Source organism: Zalophus californianus, chromosome 4 (genome assembly GCF_009762305.2).
Source record: "Zalophus californianus isolate mZalCal1 chromosome 4, mZalCal1.pri.v2, whole genome shotgun sequence".
Lineage (NCBI taxonomy): Eukaryota > Metazoa > Chordata > Mammalia > Carnivora > Otariidae > Zalophus > Zalophus californianus.
This window is the reverse complement of record NC_045598.1, coordinates 117654154-117677872: the sequence shown is the minus strand read 5'-3', so window position 1 is coordinate 117677872 and position 23719 is coordinate 117654154. Positions and strand designations below refer to the sequence as shown.

The window sequence follows — 23719 nt, the reverse complement described above, 5'->3', positions numbered from 1 at the left end:
TCCACATGGATGGGTTTTGTTTTAGCTGTGATTTGGGGTTATCTGCGACTTTGACCACCATAAAATTTAAGGTACATACACCACCTATTGTCACAGAGATGAGAAGATCAAAAGTATACTACTTACCAAGCGTCACTCTTAATATTCATCTTGCATCACACATGCGCGCCGTCTTCTTTACGTGGAGTATTGCCATTGTTTGTCCTTCAAAGAATCTGTTGGCTGTGATTCTATAGGAGACTGTGCCAGGAAAAAAAAAATCCAAACCCCTTATTTTTAAGTGCGCATCAGGCCACTTGGGGGTGGCACTTATTTCTGAGTAACACACTGAGTATAATAGCTTTGCATTTTGAACCCCCAGAACTATGCCAGAGATTGGACATACACGACCCTGTTTACTTTTCACCACAAGGTAAGTATCTATTCCCGTCTTGCAGAGGAAAATGCTGAACAGAGATGAAATTGTCCAAAGTTGCGCTTACAGTAAGGCTCGGGCAGGATTCAAACACTGTTCTGATTCCCAAAAAGCAAGTCCATTGCCTCCACGCACTGTTCTCTGTAGTGCTCTAGGCTCTGTGATTTGGTGTAAGCGTTTGTGTGGTGAGGCATTCTCCAAATCCGACTCGCAAAGGAGCAGTGTAAAGACAGTTGCCAGAACTGTCCCCGTTAGGATTATGGGCGGGCAACCTTTCTGTAATACATGTCCCTCTCAGAGTGGGGTGAGGGGAGAGAGCAGGGGTGTGCCCTGCAGTGGAGAAGGGGCTGCTGCGCTAGGTCCTGGTTGAGCTTCAAGAAAGAGGACCCTGAGGCCTCACAGTGACAGATTTAAGCCCTCTTTTGTTAATTACCTGTCAGCAAACCCCACAAAGGCCTAAGTGATTTTATAATTCTGGAAGGTCACATTTCGTTGAAAAAAACGTTACCCTAAATAAAAACTGATAGGAGAATCCCCACCTAATTCTGTTTCAGAAAGCAACAAAAGCACACAAAGATTGGTGGTTTTCTGAATTACCTCGAAACGTGGCTGGGGATGGGAGTGGGGGGAGCAAATTGTACAGGTACCTACATTTAGGATAATTTGTAAATTATCAGTATAATTTAAAATTTTTCAGCCCTTGGTAACATGACTCATACAAGGCTCCTCCACCCATCGCCAGCCTCTTAGCTGCAGTCTGGCTCTCGCTCTCGCTCTCGCTCCAAAAATAACAAATTGCCTCAAGTTACCCAGACCCACTCCACGGTTTCTGACTCCTTCTACCTGAATACCTGCCGATGGTTGGCTAGTACTTGTTCTTTTGTTATCTTGGTTGGAGTGTAACTTCGTTGTGTTTTTTTTTTTTAATTAATCAAAGGCAGGCCTACCAATTAGCGTGGCATTTCTTTCTTTTTAAGTCTACCACTAATTAACATATTTAAAAGGTCTGTACAGAGGCTGCATTGAATCGCTTCAGTGGGTACTTCCTTTGGTATTTGATAAATGGAACTTATCCCAGAACTATTTATTATTTGCAGGTCTCAGTTCCAGCTCGAGGGTATTCCTGGAGCCCTTAAATCATCTAGTATGATGGGCCAGTCTATAAAGCAACAGGTGAACTGCACTGGCTTCCTCCATGGGCAACAGCTGAGAATGTGACTCTAAAAACTGCCTAGACATAGCCTTTCTAGTAAGCACTGAATGTGACTCTTAATTTAAGCCAGTATTCCTCTTTTTCTTTTTTTTTCCCCCCTGTGAATGGGAAGGAAAGATTTTAGTCATTTTGAGTCATTGCCCTTATAAAGGATTTTAGTTTATCAGTTCACAGAAAGTGGTTTGGGTTTTTGGTTTTGGTGTTTTTTGTTTTTTGTTTTTTTGGCACACTTCAGTAAATTCATTTGAAGATTTGTTTGTCATCCTCATTAATTTTGTTTTTCTCAATATGAAAACTTCGGCTTTTTCCCCTAGCTTTATTGAGGTACAATTGATACTTAATAAACTGCACACAGTTAAAGGGTATAATTTGCCAAGTTGTGACATATGTCCACATCCCTAAAACCTTCACCACAACCAACGTAGTGAACATAACCATCATTCCCAGAAGTTTACTCATGTCCTTTGGTGAGCTTTCCTTCCCAATCCCCCCGCCTCCCTCCCCCAGATAACCACTGAGCTGCTTCCTGTCACTATAGATTAGTTTGCATTTCCTAGAATTCTATATAAATGGAATAATTTAATATTTACTCTTTTTCTGTCTGACTTCTTTTATTCAGCGTAATTATTTCGAGGTCCCTCCATGGTGCTGTGTGTGTGCATAGTTCATTCCTTTTTACTGCTAATTAGTAGTCCGTTACATGAATCTACTACAACTTGTTTACCCATTGACGGGCATTTGGGTTGTGTCTAGGTTTTTTACTATTACAAATGAAGCTGGCATGAATATTCATATACAGGCCTTTGATACGTGTGTTCGTATCTCCTGAGGAAACACATAGGTGTGAAATGGCTGTGTCATATGGTAGACACATGTTTAACGTTTTAAGAAACTGCCAGACTTTTAAAAAGGGATCAGTGGTAGGAGTTCCATTTGCTTTATAGACTCACTAGTACTTGATCCAGTCATACGGTCAGTGTTTTTCATTTTAGTCATTCTAGTAGGTAGATGGTGGTATCTCGCTGTGGTATTCATTTGCATTTCTGTAATGACCTGTGATGTTGAGCATCTTTTAATGTGCTTATTTGCCATCTTCATTCGCAAAATGTCTATTCAGATATTTTCCCATTTTTCAGTTGGGTGGTTTTCTTACTGTTGAGTTTTGGAAGTCTTCAAATATTCTGGATACAAGTTCTTTATAAAATCTGTGCTTTGCAAAGATCTCCTTCTAGTGGCTTGTCTTTTCGTTTTTTTAAACATGGTTCTTTGAAGAGCAGTTTTCAGTTTTGATGAAATCCAGTTTAACTTTGTTATTTTATGGGTTGTGCTTTCAATGTTGTAGCCAGGGAATTTTTGACTAACTGAATGTCACAAGATTTTTGTCTGTTTTCTTCTAGAATTTTTATAGTTTTAGGTTTTAACATTTGTGTCTCTGATCCATTTGGAGTTAAGTATATATATTGTGTGAGGTGTGGATTCAAGTTATTTTTGTTGTTGGTAACGGACAACAAACTTTTACAGCACCATCATTTGAAAAACCATTCTTTTTGGTAAAATATTTTTTTAATATAAAAATAGGACAGGGGTGCCTGGGTGGCTCAGTTGTTAAGCGGCTGCCTTCGGCTCAGGTCATGATCCCAGGGTCCTGGGATCGAGCCCCACATCGGGCTCTCTGCTCAGCAGGAAGCCTGCTTCTTCCTCTCCCACTCCCCCTGCTAGTGCCCTCTCTCCTGTCTCTCTCTCTCTGTCAAATAAATTAATTAATTAATTTAAAAAATCTTATAAATAAAAGTAGGACATTTGTAAAATACAGAAGAATTTAAAGCCTACATCTTGCTAATCTTTAAAAAATAACTTACCTAGATACATTTAAGGGTATTGTAGGAGTAGTTCTAAGTGTGTACTTTACAAAATTGGAATCATAGTATATTCTGTCTGGCTTTTTAAAATTTTAGCGTTCTATCAGTGTTTTCCTGTGTGATTTAATATTCTTTAAATGTATGGATTTTAATGGCTACATAGTTATTCTGTCATAGATAAATACTTTACCCCTTTTATTAGACATTATCAAATTTTATTCCTAAAATATACTTGGAACATCTTTGTTTCTCACCTTTCTTTTTTTTTTTTTTTTTGCTTAGATTTAGAAATTTATCAGGTCAACATACATGAACATTTAAAGGGCTTTTATTACGTATTTCCACAATGTAGTCCAGAAAGTTTTAACGGTTTACACTCCGACCAGCAACTGCTAACAAACTTTAATACTTACGGCATTTTTTTTTTTTTTTAAAGCATCAGGGATGCTCTGGGACACCCTCTCTCTTGTTCTCCACAGCGTCTTTCTGACCTTCGCTCTGGCCAAGTGCCTTGCTCCCCCTCATTCTCCTCATATGACCATTCTACTTGGCACTGGTAAAGTTAAGCAAACTCCTTGCATCTCTTGCTTCTTTTACCAAAACATTTATGGGGTTGAATATACATTTCTCCCAGGTCAATAAAGAAGCCCCTCTTCTCACCTAAGATAAAAAGTTCTTCTTTTTCTCAGGCTCCCATTGTGCCTAGTCTCCCAGAATGCTCCATATTTCTTCCCTGCCCCTTTACCCTCATTCAGCACAGAAGCTGCCCCAGGTCTTCCCCACCTGACATCCTGAGTTGCCCCTCAGCTACCAGACTGTCTTTTTCTTCTCTTCCAGTGCAAAGCTCTTTGGAAGGAAGCATCCTTTTGTTGGAAGTCACTTCCTTCTTGCTCAACTGGCAATTCACAGGGGAGTGTTTCTCCCTCCTCCTCCTTCCCCATATTCTTGCTCTCCCTCCCACCCCACCCCACAGTCTTTCTTGCTGAAGTGTGGTGTCTTCATGCCTAAGTGGTGAGCTCTAGGCAAGAATTTCAGGGTGGTTCTAGAACTCATAGTAGCTTTGTCTTTTTGTGGGGCTCGCCATCTTTTTCTTCCTTCTCTTTGAAGCTCTGTCTCTGCCCATCCCCTCTTTAAATTAGAGTGGCTGTCACTAGACACCAGCATGAGTTAACCAGTAACTTGGTTTGCATCTGTCTATATAAGAGTGAGCCACACAGCCCTGTCTACCTTCTTCGCATGTCCTTTGTCACTGTGGTCAGGCACTTAAGGACCTGTCAGCTTTCCTCTAGGAAATGCCCGTTTTTGCTGTTTTTTCAGCTCTCTGCTTTAGACTACTCCAGCACCCAACTTCTGTATCTCATTCGAACAAGCACGCCCTATACCTTCTTCCCTCCCTTGGCCCCCCTCCCACCGCCCTAAGTGCTTGTTCTCAGTGCTTCAAAATTGCCCCACTTATCATTAGTACGTGAGTGTATAACGTCCTGGCCACTTGGGATTCAGTGCACTTTTCTCATTTGAATCTTTACAATGTCTATAAACCACACTACACCCCAGTCAGAGCATCATCTTAGAATCTGTAATCATCTGTGGTGCTCATCTCTGAGTTCTGGCTAACTGGCGTGCCCCCCCCACACACTCCCATGCCCCCCCTTTCTTTATTGTACTTTCTTCAAGGTAAAAATCACCAAAACTCCACTGTATTCTCTTCCTTTTCTGACCTTCTGAGTTACTTGTTTATACCATATAATAGTGTTCTTTATTGTTGATTTGTCCTTCTAATAATACTGCCTTATAAGGCCAACTTTTATTTTAACTAACAGGCATGTCACTTCACTTCATTTGACATAAGGTGTCTATCCTATGGTCACAGCTCTCTTAGACATCCTAGAGGACAGGGGTCATGCCTGTTTGCATCCCCAGTAATTTCAGATTGGTGCCATATGTAATAGGTGTTGGTAATATTTATTACATCAGTGTCAGCTACTTATCTTAGTAGAGCAGGAGCCACAGACAATCAAGCGTTGACTCTGGGGGGTCTGGGGAAATGAAGCAGATGACTTCTGCAGAGAACTCCCAGCAATCCCTTTTCTCTCTTGATTAATGCCTATGTGGTAGGTCTTCCTTACTTATACCAACAGAACGAAGCTGTGGATAATCCAAAACCTTGAGTACTTTGGAGTACATGTTGGTGTTTCTTTGTGTGTTGCTGAAGATGGACTTGCCACCTGTGAATTCGCTTTAAAATGAATAATAGTCTCCTCATAAAGACACACTCAGGAGCTGAGCAATTGTCTGTCTCCTTACTCTGCCTCTACTCTGGGGCATTTCTGGTTTGCACCCTTGCCTGCGAACGCATGGCTTGAGGGAAACACTCATCGGACAGGGTTTCTCCAAGCTGTTGTTTAGAACAAGATCTACACCTCAAAAGGTTTTTCCAAAAACTGTTATAGATAAAATAGTGGATTTGTTTCAAATATAAATGATGGAAATAAGCAGCAATTTTGAGGAATGACAGTAAACTGGGAGTAATATTTGAATGAAAATATGAACTATCTAGATAACTTGTGATTCGGGGGGAAATCTATATATCCAGGGATATTGATTTATTTACTTTTCACTTTTCAGTTTACTGTAAATATTGTATGTGTTTCACGTTTGTTTCTAATGGGAATTGAGATAGATTTTCCGTAAAGTATAAAAAATATGATAATGAATAAAAACCAATTTGGCTCATATGCCATTAACCAGATTGGGTCGCACTTTTGGAATTTCAAACTAACTCTTCTTTTCTTTTTAGGTTGCCTCTTGGTGCTGCATTGGCCGTATTTGGCACCCAGAATGCTTCATTCTGTGATGGTCTATTAATAAGGTTACGTTGTAAAGTTTGGAGCAGGGCCTCAGGTAGGTGGCTTTTATCATTATATGGCATGGTTTTCAAAGTGATCCATTATTTCAGTTTCTGAATAATTTAAGATATCATATTAAAAGCTTTGAAAAGCATGCCACATAATAAGCATGCCACTTACTATTTTAAGGTCTATCAATATGGATTGTGTTCAGCAGGACTTTATTAATAGTTATAGTCTAATGGAAGGATTGAAATACTGGCAGTGAGCAGTCTTCCTTACTTTGTGCACAAAACACAGAGCTGCTGTAGAACCTTATTTGTTCATGTTCCCCAAATAGCCTGCAGATGAACTCGTAAGCTCTTCTTTCTCCGAATCTTGCTCAGAGTGATAGACTATCCCATGTTACTGCTATGTCGTCTTCCTGTCGACTGGGAGGGATCCGATGAACTACAGGCAGGTGGGGAGGGCTGCTCGCTCTGCTTGCTGGGATGGGGCAGATGCTAGAATAAGGAACTCCATGGGACAAGAGCAATTTGCTAGCCTTGTTGTAAAGGGGACACACCCCGGTATCTGGACTTCCCAGCCTGTAGGTGCAGCTCAGTTGCACAGAATCGAGGTGTAGCGATACTTGGAAGTCCAGGCACCCTGGATATGGGACCAGGTAAGTCTGTCAGCAGGACCTCACACACAGGATCAAGGTTTAGAGGCCAGGACCCTCAGCCCTAGGGTAGGAAGAACGGTATGAACAAAGATGGCTATGCCAAGTGCCAGAGGATAGGCTCAAGGTCATAAACTCCCCTGAGGGCAGGCAGGGGCCCAGCCCTGGGGAAAGGAGGACACAGGCTGAAAGCCAGGCAGGGTCCCACAGTATACATGAACAGAGCTTTACAATCAGACAAAAGGTACATAAACCAATCTGGCTAAAATTCCTAGTTACTTTGTTCCTTTCTCTTTTTTATAAAGCTTCATTGGCTATTTCCAAACGATGTCATAATGGATGCAGATTGCATGCACTTAAGGAGTTGTGGAATAGAACATTTGAAAGCAGACATGTTCTGAAAATCCAGGCCGGAGTGCACCCTGGCTGTGTCTCCTTGCCTGTCAGGTCACCTGCGGGCCTCTGAGTAGTATATGCCCATGTGTTCTAGCTTTCAGCACCCCTGACAGAGACAGGAGGGACCCCCAGGTGGTTGTGATGCCCCCCCCTAAGTTTCTCCTCCTCCGCCAAAGCAAACAGCCTCCTCCTACAGGGTTTGTCTTTTTTTTTTTAAAGATTTTATTTATTTGACAGAGTGAGAGAGAGAGCCCAAAAGGGGGTAGGGTTAGAGGGAGAAGCAGACTCCCTGCTGAGCAGGGAGCCTGATGTGGGACTCGATCCCGGGACTCCGGGATCATGACCTGAGCCGAAGGCAGTCGCTTAACCAACTGAGCCACCCAGGCACCCCAGGGTTTGTCTTCTGAGCTTGCTTTACAGTGATTTGAAATTGCAGAAACACCAGAACATGTTTACCTCCTGTTTTGATTCCTGAAATCCCTTATTAGGACTATAGTTATGTTCAACAAATATTTATCAAGTGTCTTCTACATTCCAGGACACTGACCAGGTGCTGGGGGGTGAAAGGATGAATAATAGTCTCCCTGCAGATGAATTTAGAATTCCCGGGGGTGGGGGAGACAGGCCATTTCAAGGAGAGCTTCACAGTCTATATTAGAGGTAAAAGGTGCCCCAAGGGGTAAGGTTGTGAAGTTCTTTCTCGTTCAAGTAAAATCAGCCAAGGAATGTAATTATCAAATATCTTCTGATTGTGACGGCCTGGGCGGTGTACATGTCTTCTGGAGGTGGAGGACGAAGTGGCCGCCCTGACTCGATGTTTTTGCCTGGAACTGATCCTGTTTACTCAACTGTATAGGAATATACAGAGGTGGTTGTTTCCAGAGGTGGTTGTGACCTGGACAGTCACACGGGCATAACTTAAGGACAGAGTAATGGCACAAATAGAGCCTTCCCTGGATTGGGCTCTTTTTCATGATACAGTTTAATGCTGCTCAAGATTTTGCACATACACACGCACACACACATTTAACATTGATACCTCCTCGTACACCCGTATACGCTAGCCTGTATTTCAAATGCGCTTTACTTTGAGATGGCTTAAAACTAATTCTCTGCATGAGCTTTTGTAACTACATAAAACTTTCTCTCCTCCTCACTTTTGTTTGAATATTGAAGGCAGATGCAGTAGGAGTGCTTGGAGAGTTCAAACATGGAACCTAGATGATGCTGTGTTTGTCTAAATTAGTAGTATCAGGCAGTTAACCCTAAATGAATGGAAGCATGTTCTCCAGATGTTTGGGGTCTGTCCGTGTGAATATTTTTGGGAGTTGATGTCAGGCATTTTTGTTGTTGCCCCGGGAATATAAGAAGTCAGTGGTCATAAAAACAGCCCCTCACAATTTGGGAAATAGGCAGTTTTCAGATTGGGCTGACCTGTGAGTCACCTACTTTATACCTAGCCAGAGCACCAATATTTGGGAAATGTTTCATACCAAAAAACAAAGCCAGGAAAACCTCTAAAAACAGTTAAAGTTCTTTCTGATGAAGCAGTCTTACTTGGTATTCACATATCATTGATTCTTTGCTCTCTCCCAAGCACCATTGCTTCCCTTTGTGCACAGTTCCCCTCACACATCCTCTTTGCAAATTTACTGACTAAAATTGCCCTATGTGACCAAAAGGGAATTACCTGGTATACCACCCATGTGTATTTTTTTAGCTTTTTATTTTGATGAGACTACACAGTCTTAGGGGGAAGAATCCTCCATACAGTTGTTAAAAGGAAATGCTGACTTCTAAGTTATGGATCATTAAAAGAGAGCTTTTAAAAGAGAAGAAAAAAATTTTTAACTTGACATTTATGTTCTATACAATAAATAACCAATGAAAATATTTCAGAATTGGAAGACAAAATCTGATGCTCTCTTCCTTCTCTCTGGATACTCCTAGAAAATGTAATAAAACAGCCACACCCGGGTTCAAGGTGGCCCAGAAGGAACATCCTAATTGTACAGAGAACTGATGTTGGGATTTGTTGGTTCCACTTTGGAATCCATTGACTTTTTCCTATTGGTTCTTAAAAACAAATAGGTCTGCTTTTTCCCTTCACTTGTCTGTTGCCTTTTATTATTTCTATAGTAAACATGAGGCTTTCTACATATGAGTAAGGCTAAATTCTGTGCTAAGTTTCAAAAGGGTTGTGCTAGAACTACATTTTAATGACCTGCTCAGAAGTTGAAAACATCAAGTATAGTCATTCAAAACAGGCAGCCTTATTTTTACCAGTTTTAGTTAACTGTGACTTCTTTTTTTTTTTTTAAAGATTTTATTTATTTATTTGAGAGAGAGAGCATGAGAGAGAGCATGAGAGGGAAGAGGGTCAGAGGGAGAAGCAGACTCCCTGCTGAGCAGGGAGCCCGATGCGGGACTCGATCCCAGGACTCCAGGATCATGACCTGAGCCGAAGGCAGCCGCTTAACCAACTGAGCCACCCAGGCGCCCAGTTAACTGTGACTTCTATAGGAAAACAAGTACTGTAGTTTTCAGTATTTGGGGCATAAAATGTGTTAGGTCCCTACTGACAGCTTGGGTGGATCAGGCACAATCCCAGCTCTTTGCCCTGTCTCCTGCTTCTTTCTGTTTCCTCTTGAGGCATCAGCAGCCCCATCTCACCATCTACCTATCCAGCCATCCTTCCTGCTCTGTGCCAGGCCTGGGTGCAGGTACCAGGCGTGGTTTCACTTTAGCAATTTTTATTAGGAATGGGGACTGGATTGATATTACCTATGTGAACTGATTCCTTAGCAATGGATCAATCCGAGAATGCTTGTTTTCTGAAACAAAACCAATATTTTAGATTTTATGGTAATTGCTGTTGTTTTAATCTAAGACTTTACAAATAGCCAGTAAGTTTCAAAAATACCTTTCTCGTGGCTTAGTTTATTGGACCACATTGTATCTATACCCGTATTGTTTTTTACTTGAACATAGATACGTATATTCTGTCCTAGGTCTGTTACGGTGATTGAGCAAACCTGTAGTTCGTTTTGATGCTGGAAAGCACTTGCCCTGCTTTAATTATTTTCATTCATTCAAAAAAAAAAAAAACCACTTTTATGGGAAACAGCAGTGAATAAATAAAACTGACACAGCTTCTGCCCTACAGTCTATTTGTAATAGTCTTGCAAGATATACTTCTCCTTTTATTATCCATTAATAAGGGACTTTACAGACCTACAGAAATTGAATGCTGTAAAAAGTTCCACATAACATTCACGATCAAAAAAATGTGCTAACTATGGCATTGCCCTTACTTCAGTATTGGTCCGCAGTTATGTTATCTTGTTCATTTCTTTCACATTATCCCAAGCTCTATTGTGTTTCATACATGTGAATTAAAATATTAACTTGTTAAGTTTCCTTTTGCAAGCTACCTGTTTATGTGAAAAACATGTTTTCAGCAAATGTTGACATTTTCTGCATTGTTTACTCCTGGTGTTTTATGATTAGCATATGGGAGCATAAATAAAGCTTTGATTATCATTGGCCTTTGCCCTTAATCATCAAAGTGTATATTTGACTTTTAACTTAATTATGAAAGAATTATTGATGCAGGTAAGTGGTATAAAAATTCACAGCTGTTAGACAAATGACAGTCAGAGTTGCGGAATTGCAAGTATCGAAACAGTTTCCAATACAGGGCTGTTCTTATGCCTGCATCCTCATAGGAATTTGTTTCAGTAGACCCTCTGATGTATGATTCATTTTTGCTGGTTATGTTTCTGTGTGAGTCACTGTTTTAGAATGTAAAACATAGGACAACGAACATGTGTGTGTGCACGCACACACAATGTTCCCTTTACTTACTGTTTTTATGTATGAAAAGTTGCCCTAGAAAATAAATGTGTGTTCTCGTACCAGCAAAAACTGGAAGGGCATCCTGAAGTGTGACTTTCTCAGGGCGAGTTGAAATGGGCATATGGGTATATTGCTTCACAATTCTTAGATCAAGGCAAAGAAGAATTTTAATCCTTTGAAAAGCATAATAACCGCTCTTTGACACATAAAAAAGAAAGATAGGAGTACACATTTTGTTGTAGACTTTTCAGAATAGTAGTTACAATAATTTTTAAAAGTCTTTCTTATTGCTATAAAAAACACAGATAATTTTAGTTGACATTTTAGTTAGGATTACATAAATGCAAACGGTATATTTTTCAGTGTTTATTTTATCAAGCCAAATAATAATGAACTCTAACTGGCTCCCAGTTTCCTTTGTTTGGGGAAATAATTAGCAGCCCTTTGAAATTGGTGGGTCACTCATAAGAACTCAAAATAGTTAGATTGAAGTTAGGGAAATTAACTGTGACTTTGGAATTATGTTTTGTGATAAGATGAATGAAAATGATGGCTTTATTTTATTTCAGGCTAAAATACGTAATGGGTAATTTGTAGACTATGGTAATATTTCAAATCAATATAGAAATTTTAAACTATATTGAAATACTAAAAGAAGCAAAGTCTTATATTTGTTTCCTTTTGGGGATCATATTGGCAGCTCTGATAGAGAAAATAGGCACTATTCCCTGTTCTTGTCTTTTAAATGTAATAACAGGATTTATCCACTTGGGTATTGGTTTGCCAACCTACCCTTCTCCTAGAATGCAGCCATATAAGAGTGAAAAAGGAATTTTAAGGCTTATGCCCCCTTCTTGACCACATACATGCTGTCAGGATATTCAGCTTCTATGAGCCTCTCACCTTAAAATGGCAGTGATAATAAATGCATCCACCTCTCGGGTCCATTGAATTTTCCAGAGAGGTCATAGAGATGAAAACACTCTACACTTGCAAGGTATTTATATTATTAAAATAACACAATACACAAAACAGGCTTTCATGTTCATAACTACCCTACCAAAACCTCAGTATGTGCCCTGGGCAAGTAAGTATTTACAAAGTTAATTTTATTATTTTGCAATTTTGATGTGCGGAATTCAGTTCTTCCATTTATGCATGTCCTGTGCTTTACAAAAGAATGGAGCTTTTGCTTTAACTTTTTAAATATCTTTTATTAGTCTGAATTTATTTTTCTTGTTTTTTGAACTATGAGAATAATGCTGCTTTCAGATATACCTTTATTATTTTTGTAATGATGCTTGAATGTTCTCTAGCAAATATTTTATTTATGCACCAAATTCTATGTGAAAATTTGATATCAGGAGAAATTAATTAGATTTGTGTTTGGAAAGTTACGTAAAATTGTTTCCATTTAGCTTGTCATTGGTGAATCCTTTTATTATTGTATTTTAACCCATTTGATTTATATTATCCCCCTCATGTTCTTAAAATCACGATTTCTGAACATTCATCTTTAAAATATTTAGAGCTTATTAATCTCTTTGTGCCCTGTAGTCTCTACAATAGATAATCCTGGTGTTTTTTTCTGCCTTTTGACCATTCTTTTCACATATACTTGTACAATCAAGAATTATTAACAGATTTTTTTCTGTATGGATGTTCTTAGTTTACTGAAGATCATGCCAAGGCATTTTTTACAGATATTTTAAGATTTTTTGACAATGATCTTTTAAAACCCAATGATACTTTGTTTCTGATACCTCTGCAGCAAACCTATATTTAACTTCCCTTGCATGCTTTTGAAATCTAAAGAGTGCAGAGTTATTGTTAAATTTTAGCAATCCTTGCAGCCTTCTGAGAAATAAGTCAGCAGGTGTTGCGGGTAACAAAAGTGCAGCTCAGAGTGGCCCGCCTTGCACAAGTGTGTGCCCTGTGGGCAGATGAGGTGCTTTCTTCAGGAGTCTGCTCTTCTTTGGTGAGGTTCCAGATGCACGGAATTTGTCTCTTCCATGAAATTATTAAGCTTAATGAAATTTTGATCAGTTTGGTTTACAGAGAGTAACCCTAATATCCATTTCTCTCAGTAGGCAAGTTAGATTTAAAAAAATTAAAAACTGAATTTGGGAAAGAAGTGGGGAGTCATTCAGCATCACAAAATGCCATTTATATAGGTAATACTACTTTACTTTTTGTTTCTGCATTTATTTGGTCATGTAAGTGTGCTTAGAACTAATAAAAATTTGCAACTGGTGAAAATTAATGCATGACTCGTCAGCAGAGTATGGAATGTAAGCATGTGCCATGAAATTGCAATTCTTTTATCCTTTATTTTCCATCATTTACATACTGATTCCATTTAGAGTGTAGTCCATTCTTATTTTTTGTTTCACAGATCGGCCAAAATGGGAAGGACTGGATTCCGCTCTCTTCCACGAAGAGTCAATGGGACTGGCTAAGATCAAGGTCTGAGGCTTTTTCCATCTGTCATCAGGTATGCAATGAACAAGAATCACTACAGTTCTGTGCATGTATCCTTAAAGTATTTGATATGCATATTATGAATGTGGACTTTTATTCAATGTTGAGCTCACAACCTTATATTATCCTGTAGTTTTAAATGCACCTATAACTAATTTGAGTTTTGTAATATGTTGAGATGAAAAGATATTATTAGCCATGAAAAAATTTCAGCTGGTCTTAGAAAAGTGTAATATTTGAAATCTACAGTTCTTCATTGCTCAGTATGTACATGCAAAGATAACACAATTCACTTGTTACTCCCTATTGAGTATCACCAAATTTAATATAATCAAATGTTTGTATATTGTTTCATGGTGTACTTTCAATACCTTTTTTTCACTGACTTAGAAGTTATTTTTTTCTCAACTGGAATTCTCTGCTCCTTATGCTTGGAACTCTTAACACAACAATGACAAATATGACCAGTCTTTGAAATATTTTCAGATACTAGTTATATACAGGGACTTAGATACTTTGCATTCTGTGTTGATTTCACAGTTGACAGATTTATCAGCCTATTTCCCACAGTGCTCTAAATAGGTGCATAAAAGCATCATGTTAGGAAATCAAAGAGTCAGAATTACTGTTTTTTTCCTGCCTTGGCAGAGTGCTTTCTACCAATTTACAGTGTCATTGCCGGTCACAGAAGAATAGCTGCATAGATAGTTCTGGGAGAGCTAGAGAAGCTGGCTCTTGAATGGGAATATAGCAGGGAAAGAACAAGTCCCTGAAGTTCAGGAAATCTAAAACCAGGGGAGCATATTGTGTTAGCATATTAGCAATGTCAGTTGTGTTAACTGTGTTAACGTCACTTTTAAACTGCAGAGGAGATTTAGACAATTTGCACAGCTTGAAGGGAAGGCCTTGTCTGTGTCTCCTTACTGAGGAAGAAAGGGTACACAAAGCAGACACTGGTTAATTTGCCCACAGGCCTTACCTTTTAATCAAGTGAGTGGATAACTGCCCTATTTCACCTGTTTAGTGACAGCCTCTACATTAAAGCACAGCAGGATCTACTGTAATATACAGGTAGTCTTACAGAAATTAGGTTAAATTTAGGGCCCCTGCAAAAGTATACCTGGAATCTGCAGGACTCAGTGGGACATACCTCGCTCGTAAAGGCAAACTAGGGTTAGTCCGATGCCAAAACAAGGTCTATAAAGAAACTGGTTTTTGTTTGTTTCTAAATACATAATAGCATGAAAAATCCAACTGAGTTGTAGTTGATTAATCATCATTTAGCCACGCGCAGTTTTCACTTCAAAAAGCAGATCTTTTTTAAGAGACATTTCTGTGTCTCTTAAGAGTACGTTTCCAGACTGGCACTCATGAAACTTGAGTCCCCTTTAACAACTTTTATATCAGGTGGATCTTTGGGGAGTTGGTTTCTTACTCTGAGAAATACAGTTGATAATATTCACTATCTCTTGTCCATGAATTTCCAAAGGTTCCAATCAATTTAAACATTTTTGTTTAAGTAGACATAATCTTTGCTGTACAATCCGTACATGTCATTCTTCCTCATAGCACCCGTGGTGAATTGAAACTCTGATACACCTTTTACCTGAAATGCCTCCATAATGATGTGTCCTCGCACAGGTATTGTGCTCCAAGCCAAAAGTCGCACTGGTGTACTGCCCACGGGTTACAGGTGTGCCAAAGACTGATCCCCTCAGCTCTTGGGGAGGCCTGAGGACTCTGGCTCATCCACTAACCTCAGTGTGCCCAATGAACAGAATCATTTTCTGTGATGTGCAAAAAGGTGAGGAAAATTACCTCGACCGAATCTTTCCCCCCCCACAAATGATAAGGAGCCCTGATCCTCACCTCAAATAGCTTCACAAGGTGTTACCATTTCCAGAATGCATATTTGTTATGAAGAGAAGTCATTTCCACTCTTGACTTGGAAGTCCCTCTATGTGTGATGACACTGGTATTGAGAGCAAATTTCCACTCTGGGTGGTGCCTTCAACTCTTTCAGGCCTCCCGAGTCTGCATTAAGCACTTCTTCCATGGACCAAATGGTTCACAGGGTGCCTAAAAGAGTTTCCAGTCTCTTACCTGTATTTCTCTATAACACAGAGTCTGACTAGAGTTGACTTGCACAAGTTAAGAGGCTTTTTCGACCTTAAGATATTTGCAGAAACATATTTCTGTTCTTAATCAGATTTCTGTTGTCTAATCCCTTGTCAAAATTGAAGCTTCATAATGCTACTTTGAGTGTCATGTTTTGATGCTTCGTGAGAGTTCCTGAAATCACTACTGCTTTCCCTAAGTACGACATTTGTCAGGTGGAATTTCTGGGTGGGGGGGTGGGTGGGGTGTGAACTGTTCATTCTGAGCAATGCATTAATGTGTATTTTGGCAAATGTAAAGAAACCTACAGATATTACATTAGACCAGCTGAATCCATTTTATGGTTTCTTTTTGAATTCAAAAGCATCACATAGCAAATAAAAATTTAAAAAATTAAATTTAGTTACAAACTAGTTGTTTCTTATTTTTTTTTCCAGTCCCTTTTTGCTTTCTTTTACGACCACATGAAACTTGAGAAGCCACCTAAAGCTAAATCATTTAGTGGAGTTGGGCAGTTCCCAAGTGTCCAACAAGAAGGCCTGCTTTAGGCTGCGATGGCCACTGTCATTCCTGGTGATTTGTCAGAAGTAAGAGATACCCAGAAAGTCCCTTCAGGGAAACGTAAGCGTGGTGAAACCAAACCAAGAAAAAACTTTCCTTGCCAACTGTGTGACAAGGCCTTTAACAGTGTTGAGAAATTAAAGGTTCACTCCTACTCTCACACAGGAGAGAGGCCCTACAAGTGCATACAACAAGACTGCACCAAGGCCTTTGTTTCTAAGTACAAATTACAAAGGTATTAAACTCTATTTGTCTTTCAGATTATATTTTCTATTATGTTGGCCCATGTGAAGCCATTGTAAACGTATATATGATTGTATACACGTTCTTAAGCTGCTTTGCAGAGAGGAAATGTTAACGTAGATTAGACGTTGGCTAGCTTTAGTATTCTAAGTCACATACTTTGATGTCTTAGTGTCTTTGGATTTTTTTTTTTTAATGAAATGCTTACTGAGAGTAGAATTTCCGTTTGTGCAAAGAGAGTACAAGGAGAGGGTATGGACGTTTACGTGAGTATGTTGAGTCTCACTCATTGGCTGCTGTAGTAATAGCTACAAACCAGCGAATCCTGAAGTGGCCACTTCAGCGGCTTGAGCTCTGCAGCGCTGAGGGGTATTGACTGTCCTCGTAGCGCATGTTCAGTTAAAGCGTGTCCGTTAGCAGGGAGCCTCTGTGTTAGAATAGCAGCTTAGCTTCCATTTGAAAAGTTACTCCCTGCCATTTGTGTCGTGATACTGACAGAATATGTCTGTGTTTCAAGGCACATGGCTACTCATTCTCCTGAGAAAACCCACAAGTGTAATTATTGTGAGAAAATGTTTCACCGGAAAGATCACCTGAAGAATCACCTCCATACGCACGACCCCAACAAAGAGACGTTTAAGTGTGAAGAGTGTGGCAAGAACTACAACACCAAGCTCGGTTTCAAGCGTCACCTGGCCTTGCATGCTGCGACAAGCGGCGACCTCACCTGCAAGGTCTGCCTGCAGACTTTCGAGAGCACGGGAGTGCTGCTGGAGCACCTTAAATCGCATGCCGGCAAGTCGTCCGGCGGGGTGAAAGAGAAAAAGCACCAGTGCGAGCACTGTGATCGCCGCTTCTACACCCGGAAGGACGTCCGGAGACACATGGTGGTGCACACGGGAAGGAAGGACTTCCTCTGTCAGTACTGTGCACAGAGATTTGGGCGGAAGGATCACCTGACTCGACACATGAAGAAGAGTCACAATCAAGAACTTCTGAAGGTCAAAACAGAACCGGTGGACTTTCTGGATCCATTCACCTGCAACGTTTCTGTGCCTATAAAAGATGAGCTCCTGCCGGTGATGTCCTTACCTTCCAGCGAACTGTTGTCAAAGCCATTCACAAACACTCTGCAGTTAAACCTCTATAACACTCCGTTTCAGTCCATGCAGAGCTCGGGACCTGCCCACCAAATGATCACGACTTTACCTTTGGGAATGACGTGCCCGATAGATATGGACGCTGTCCATCCTTCTCACCACCTTTCTTTCAAATACCCGTTCAGTTCTACCTCATATGCCATTTCTATTCCTGAAAAAGAACAGCCACTAAAGGGGGAGATTGAGAGTTATCTGATGGAGCTGCAAGGTGGCGTGCCCTCCTCATCCCAGGATTCCCAAGCATCATCATCTAAACTAGGGTTGGATCCTCAGGTTGGGTCCCTCGATGATGGTGCAGGGGACCTCTCCCTGTCAAAAAGCTCTATTTCAATCAGTGACCCCCTGAACACGCCCGCCTTGGATTTTTCCCAGTTGTTTAATTTCATACCCCTCAATGGCCCTCCCTATAATCCTATCTCAGTGGGGAGCCTCGGAATGAGCTATTCCCAAGAAGAAGCACATTCTTCTGTGTCTCAGCTGCCTCCCCAGACACAGGATCTTCAGGATCCTGCAAACACTCTAGGGCTCGGCTCCCTGCACTCCCTGTCAGCAGCGTTCACCAGTAGCTTCAGCACGAGCACCACACTGCCACGTTTCCATCAAGCTTTTCAGTAGGAGTCCAAGACGTGGGCTGATCACAGAAACCTATGTGTAGCCCTGCCTTAGATGACCATTTTTATTTCAGTGCCTACTTTAAAACAGCATAAAAACTTCTGCTTTTGTACAGTACCAATTTTCATTAAGCCAGTATGAAATAGAAACAGGCTTTATACATGAGCTTTGGAACCATTTGCGTTCAGTTATGTTTACCTGGGTATTTTGTCCACACTCACTGCCAATTGTCATATTTTAAGATGATTTTTCCTCTAGGAAAGCCATTATTAGCAGTAAAGTCTTACGAGTCCCACGTTTAAATCGCTTTGAGATCTTAAAATTTTCAGTTCTGTCCAATATCAGTGGCTCTACCTTTTGACATTTGGCTCATTAAAGATTTTTGCAATAGAATGTACATTTTCTAAAATGTATATGAATAACCTGAGTTTTTAAATTTTTACTAGTCTCTAAATGGATTCTTAAGCAAATGTTTTCAGATGAATTCAGAATCCAGTTTGGAGAGATAATAGATGTTTCTTAGATATACCGTAATTTCAGGTCAGTATATTTTGAAGATTTTGCTATTGTCTGGCTCAAATATTTGCCGTCTATATTATGCACATATAAGGAAAACAAAACCTAAACACAAAGCACCAGTGTTTATAGCAAAAAGAGACTCCTGGTGAGGTGACACGGCATTCCATGTTGCTCAGTAGTTGGCCTAAAACTCATATGCAGGATATTTTGCCACGTTGCAAAGTTGCTCTCTTTCCAATTTAATAGTACTCATCATGTTACGGCATCGGAGTCTTCAGAGTCGACATATGGCTAGATCTCTCTCATCTTGCACGGCCAAAGGGTGGGTCAGGTGCAGCCAGCAATTCTATTTTAATTGTCAGTCCACAGTTAGTCCAGAATCGAGAGCCACTGTGGAACCACAGATGTCAGGGGTGTTTATCCCAGAGTGGACTGTCTCTTCTGTTGTGGGATAGTCTCCTAAGAAGAAAGATAGATGTGTAAAGCACTTGGTTCAGCTTGGGAACTGGTCTAGGGATCCTGGCCCTTGTTGCCAGGGTTGGAAACTAGACTCTTCAGGAGTAAAGGAAAAGCATGTTGCTCACATCACTTCTTGCTGAACTTAATACAGTTTTCTCTCCCATAAGAGCCCAAAGCAGAAAACAAAACAATAGCCCTACCCCTATGGTAACTTTCTTATTCCGTGTTGATTTATCTTTCCTTGCTCTCTTCGGATGGAGACTTTAAAATTAAATGCATTAGAAAACTATTTGAGGAATGACCACAAGGTTTTAGGCGACTAAAAATATATACAGTAAAACCCCACTTTTACACGTCTCTGGGAAATTGGGGGAGAGTTGCAAATCAGTTGAATTTGTAGAGGGGGGGAAATCTAAAGCAAAACAAGCACTCTTAGTTAATGTGAAAGTAACAACCAAGAATATTGTGTTCACTGAATAAAATAGTTACTGTGGGCTTTCCTCAGATTAGACAACCACCATAACCTTTTTGAAGGTCAAATTACACTTTTCTAAATATTGGTTGGGACATCAGCCTCTGAAACATATCTATTAAGCACTTGTTAACACCTTATTTTGGGACCCTGTCTTTTGGGGTGGGTATGAAGGGGAAGGTTTATAGAAGAGTATATATCTCTTAAAAAAAAAAAAAAAAAGAAAAAATATTTCTGAGCACTCATTAGCCCTATACGGAAGCTTCTTTTTTCATTAATAGGGCCAATTATCACTGCAGATTGTGATGTTTACCAAGAATTTCTTAAAAATGAGTGCAGATTACTGAATATAATACATTATTTAAAATATTTGGGAGTAGTATAATTTGTGGAGAAATGTAAATTGTAATAATGTAAATGGGGGTTTCACTATATATATTATACACACACACACACATACACACACACACATACACACATATATCGCACTTCATAGAATCAGAGTTGCTCTCTTAAGGGAGCTTTGGCTCCTGATATTTTATCATGCTCCTATTTTTTTTTTAAATTCTAGGAGCAGTAGTTTTTATACTTATGTATTTAAATTTTATTATAAAAATTACATTTTATTAAAATGTGTTCCAAAGGCATTAAAATTATATATGTTTTAATAAGGAAATACATTTAAAATTTTTCAAACTGCTCCTAAGCTTTTGATTAGGAGAATATTTGCTCTGAAAGTAGGCTTTTAGCTCTGCTTTATTACTGCTTCCTTTAGTTTCTATGAAACAGATTGCTTACTTAAATCATTAGTTGAATGATTAGTGTTCAATATTGCTTTAATCGCCATTTAAAAAAAGGAAAAAGAAATTGGTGACAGAGCACAAATAAATAGAAAACCTATTTTTACACAGCCGTCACAAATACAAGTGTAGAAGCACTACTTTGTCTAAACTTTGCTTAAGGAGAAGTCAAGTTAATGACCTGAGACGTTGGCCTTAGCAGGCTGTATCTCACTGCTAATAAACAATTAAAAAGGGAGTACCAGGATTTATTCAATAAAGCATTTTGGAAATGGGGAATGGCGCCATATATGTATGTATATTTTTAGCCCGATTCTCGCCCTGCGTGGAATTCGGATACATGGAGGCACATCTTTCAGGGCACCAGGGTTAAAACTGTAGAGTCTTAATTTTCATGTGAACACCTCTCGGCCTGTTGCCACCTCATAGACTTGAAATAATACTTCCAAGGAAGAGGAAATTCAGCTCGTGTGTTTTTCAGATTGACTCTACTGGTCACCAAACCCTTTTTGAGAGAATTTCTGTTAAACCTGAGACAGATTCATTTATCTTAATTGCACAATAGTCTAACAAGGATGTAACGCAGAACTGGCTCTTTTTTTCTAGAAAAAAATTGACATTTGTTTTTACATCAACTGGGTGTGATTAAAAATAATTATTGCCAATGCTGTTTTCATTCTCCCCATGGCCAGAATCATCATCCTTGAAATTTATAGTAGTGCCTTTGCTTGGTTTAAAAAAAAAAAAAGGGATTATATTAAGTAAAAATATTTCAGTTTAGAATTTGGACCTCAGACAAGATATTGAACCTCATTCAGTTTGAACTTCCACACGTGTGTACAAATTCAATCACCAGACACAAAAGCATGAGTGTGGAAGGGTCTCAGCACTGTAAGCAATATTATCCACTGATGTATGCAAATACCATCTTTATAGTTATTGGTCACTGTTAAAATTCACATTTTAAAATCCTATTACCAAGTGCTGTTTTCAGAAACTTCAGTTGTCCTGGCTGATTACACACCACTCTTTGTGCAACTTTTAAACTTCACTTAGTGTTTCTTCCAAGCTATGTATTTTTGCCTATTTGTTGCTTGTGCTTTATTATTCTTAGTCATTTGTGGAATATAGTGATATATTGTGTTAATTTGGACAGTAGCGGTTTTTAAAAACCATATACTGACTGAAACATGAGCCAGAGCTGATTGCTTTATTAAGCTAATAATGAATGTTAAAGAGTACATATTTCAGGATCATTCATCTAGTAAGCAATACACATATATAGGCCAATATTTTTTTAAAAATAGAGCTTGGTCAACCTCTATACTACACATATTACAAGATATAGCACTTTCAAAACGAATCTAAACCTTTACAGAAACTTTCTTATAGGTTATGCCTTTTATTTTAAGACTTATTATAATTTGTTTCAAGTGCCATTAGATGATATATATGTAGGCCTTTGATATATAATGCTTTGTGTTCAAAAATGGTAGATGGTATTTTAAACAGGTACATTTTTACAGTGTTTTCTTATCAATTTGCTATATTGCACAGAATCAGTGTGTGTCTTTTCATAAGGTTTTACAATGGTTTATTTTTTTACAAGGTTTACGTGTTTCAAAACACACTGTCTTCCCAGTATGTAAATTAAAAAATACCAGTTCGCCCAAGTTGCTTCTAGCCTACTGAGATCCATGTGACATTGGAGGAGGTCTTTTAAATGTCGAGTATTCTTCATTAGCAATAGTGGACTGTTATCTCTGACAAATAGTGCCTAAGTTGACTTGGTCTTCTTTTTCTCACACTGTGTCAGCAGCCGTGTCTACAACAAAGATAGTCTGTCATGATTCCATAGATCCACATAAGTCGCCTTGTGTAGTTTTGTGCTAGAAACCCATATGGAGCGCCTTTTGGATCACATAAAACAAACTGATACTGCCCACGTTGGTAAAGGCACACTTAGATCATCACCCTTAGGCCCTTCTCCGTTATCAACCCTTTGAGGATGGAAAGGCAGTGTCTTTTGAGAAGTTTATCTAGCTCTAGAAATGACAGAACTATTGCTAATGTATAAAACACTTCCTTGTATAAGCTTCAGTGGTACAGATGAACCAGAATGAATGTTTATCTTCTCAGAAACACTCCTTCAATATTATGTTGGATCATGCTGCTAATGTAACTTGGGATACAACTCTTCATGGTGCTACAAACGTCTCTGTCTCGTTCAGTCATATTTTTTAGCCATAGGAAAAAAAGGACTCCATTAGGCGTAAAGGTGTTCAATATATTTTTATACTGTGACTTAATCTGTCATTAACAGACTTTTACACCACCCACCACAATGTATTCACGTGCACTTGCAAAAGGAAATCTTGGACGTGCAAATGTTATCAGAACAAACCCAGCTTTTGTCCACAAGGTGACTATAACTCAGAATGAAAAGTGGGCTTTATAATATGGTGTGGAGTGAAGAACATGCTGTATGTTACTAACAGCCCTTTGAATTTAACAAAAACTGGGAATCCATTAGGAAATGGATTGCATCATGCCTGAACATAAGCTGGACTGCTGAAATTGTATTTTTAGCTGACAAAAAAGTGTTTGGACTAGTACTCTAAAAATGTTCTAATGATAAAGTTTTGAGTCAAAATAGAAAAGAAAAATCTGCATTCCAGGCTGAATTTTGTATATTTTTATTGCATTTAAAATCGCTATTCTGTGATATTGGGAAATCAAGTGGCTTATCATGTATATCATGTACTTAAAATGTATTCACAAACTACTGTTGTATTTGTATAAAATATAGACAAAGATCATATTTTTTGTGTGTGTATAAGCTCTGTAAAATAGCAATCACATTATGAAGCTGCAGTGATACTACATTTTAAACATCCACATCCAAAGAAGCAGGCTATTTATTGTCCAGTTACCCAGATATAAAATATTAATTTGCTGCTAATGAAACAATAGTACTGCAGCTTCTCGTGGCCTACAGTGTTATGTTTGCTGTAAGAAAAAGATATGTGAACTCCACAAAATATAT

At 39.1% G+C, this 23719-nt stretch overlaps 1 protein-coding gene across 4 annotated transcripts in view; it reads left to right on the top strand.

Annotated features, from left to right (window-relative positions):
- The window catches only part of PLAG1 (PLAG1 zinc finger), a 50737-nt gene extending 27243 nt beyond the window's left edge, over positions 1-23494 (top strand). Inside the window, exons 2-5 of one of the 4 annotated variants that reach the window (XM_027579275.2) lie at positions 6285-6388; positions 13644-13742; positions 16285-16643; positions 17169-23494. In XM_027579275.2, coding sequence (XP_027435076.1) covers positions 16402-16643; positions 17169-18426 — 1500 coding nt within the window. In that variant the 5' untranslated portion in view covers positions 6285-6388; positions 13644-13742; positions 16285-16401 and the 3' untranslated portion in view covers positions 18427-23494. The remainder of the gene's footprint in view (positions 1-6284; positions 6389-13643; positions 13743-16284; positions 16644-17168) is intronic. The other 3 variants (XM_027579267.2, XM_027579293.2, XM_027579285.2) reach the window with 3 other exon arrangements.
- Positions 23495-23719: the final 225 nt, after the last annotated feature.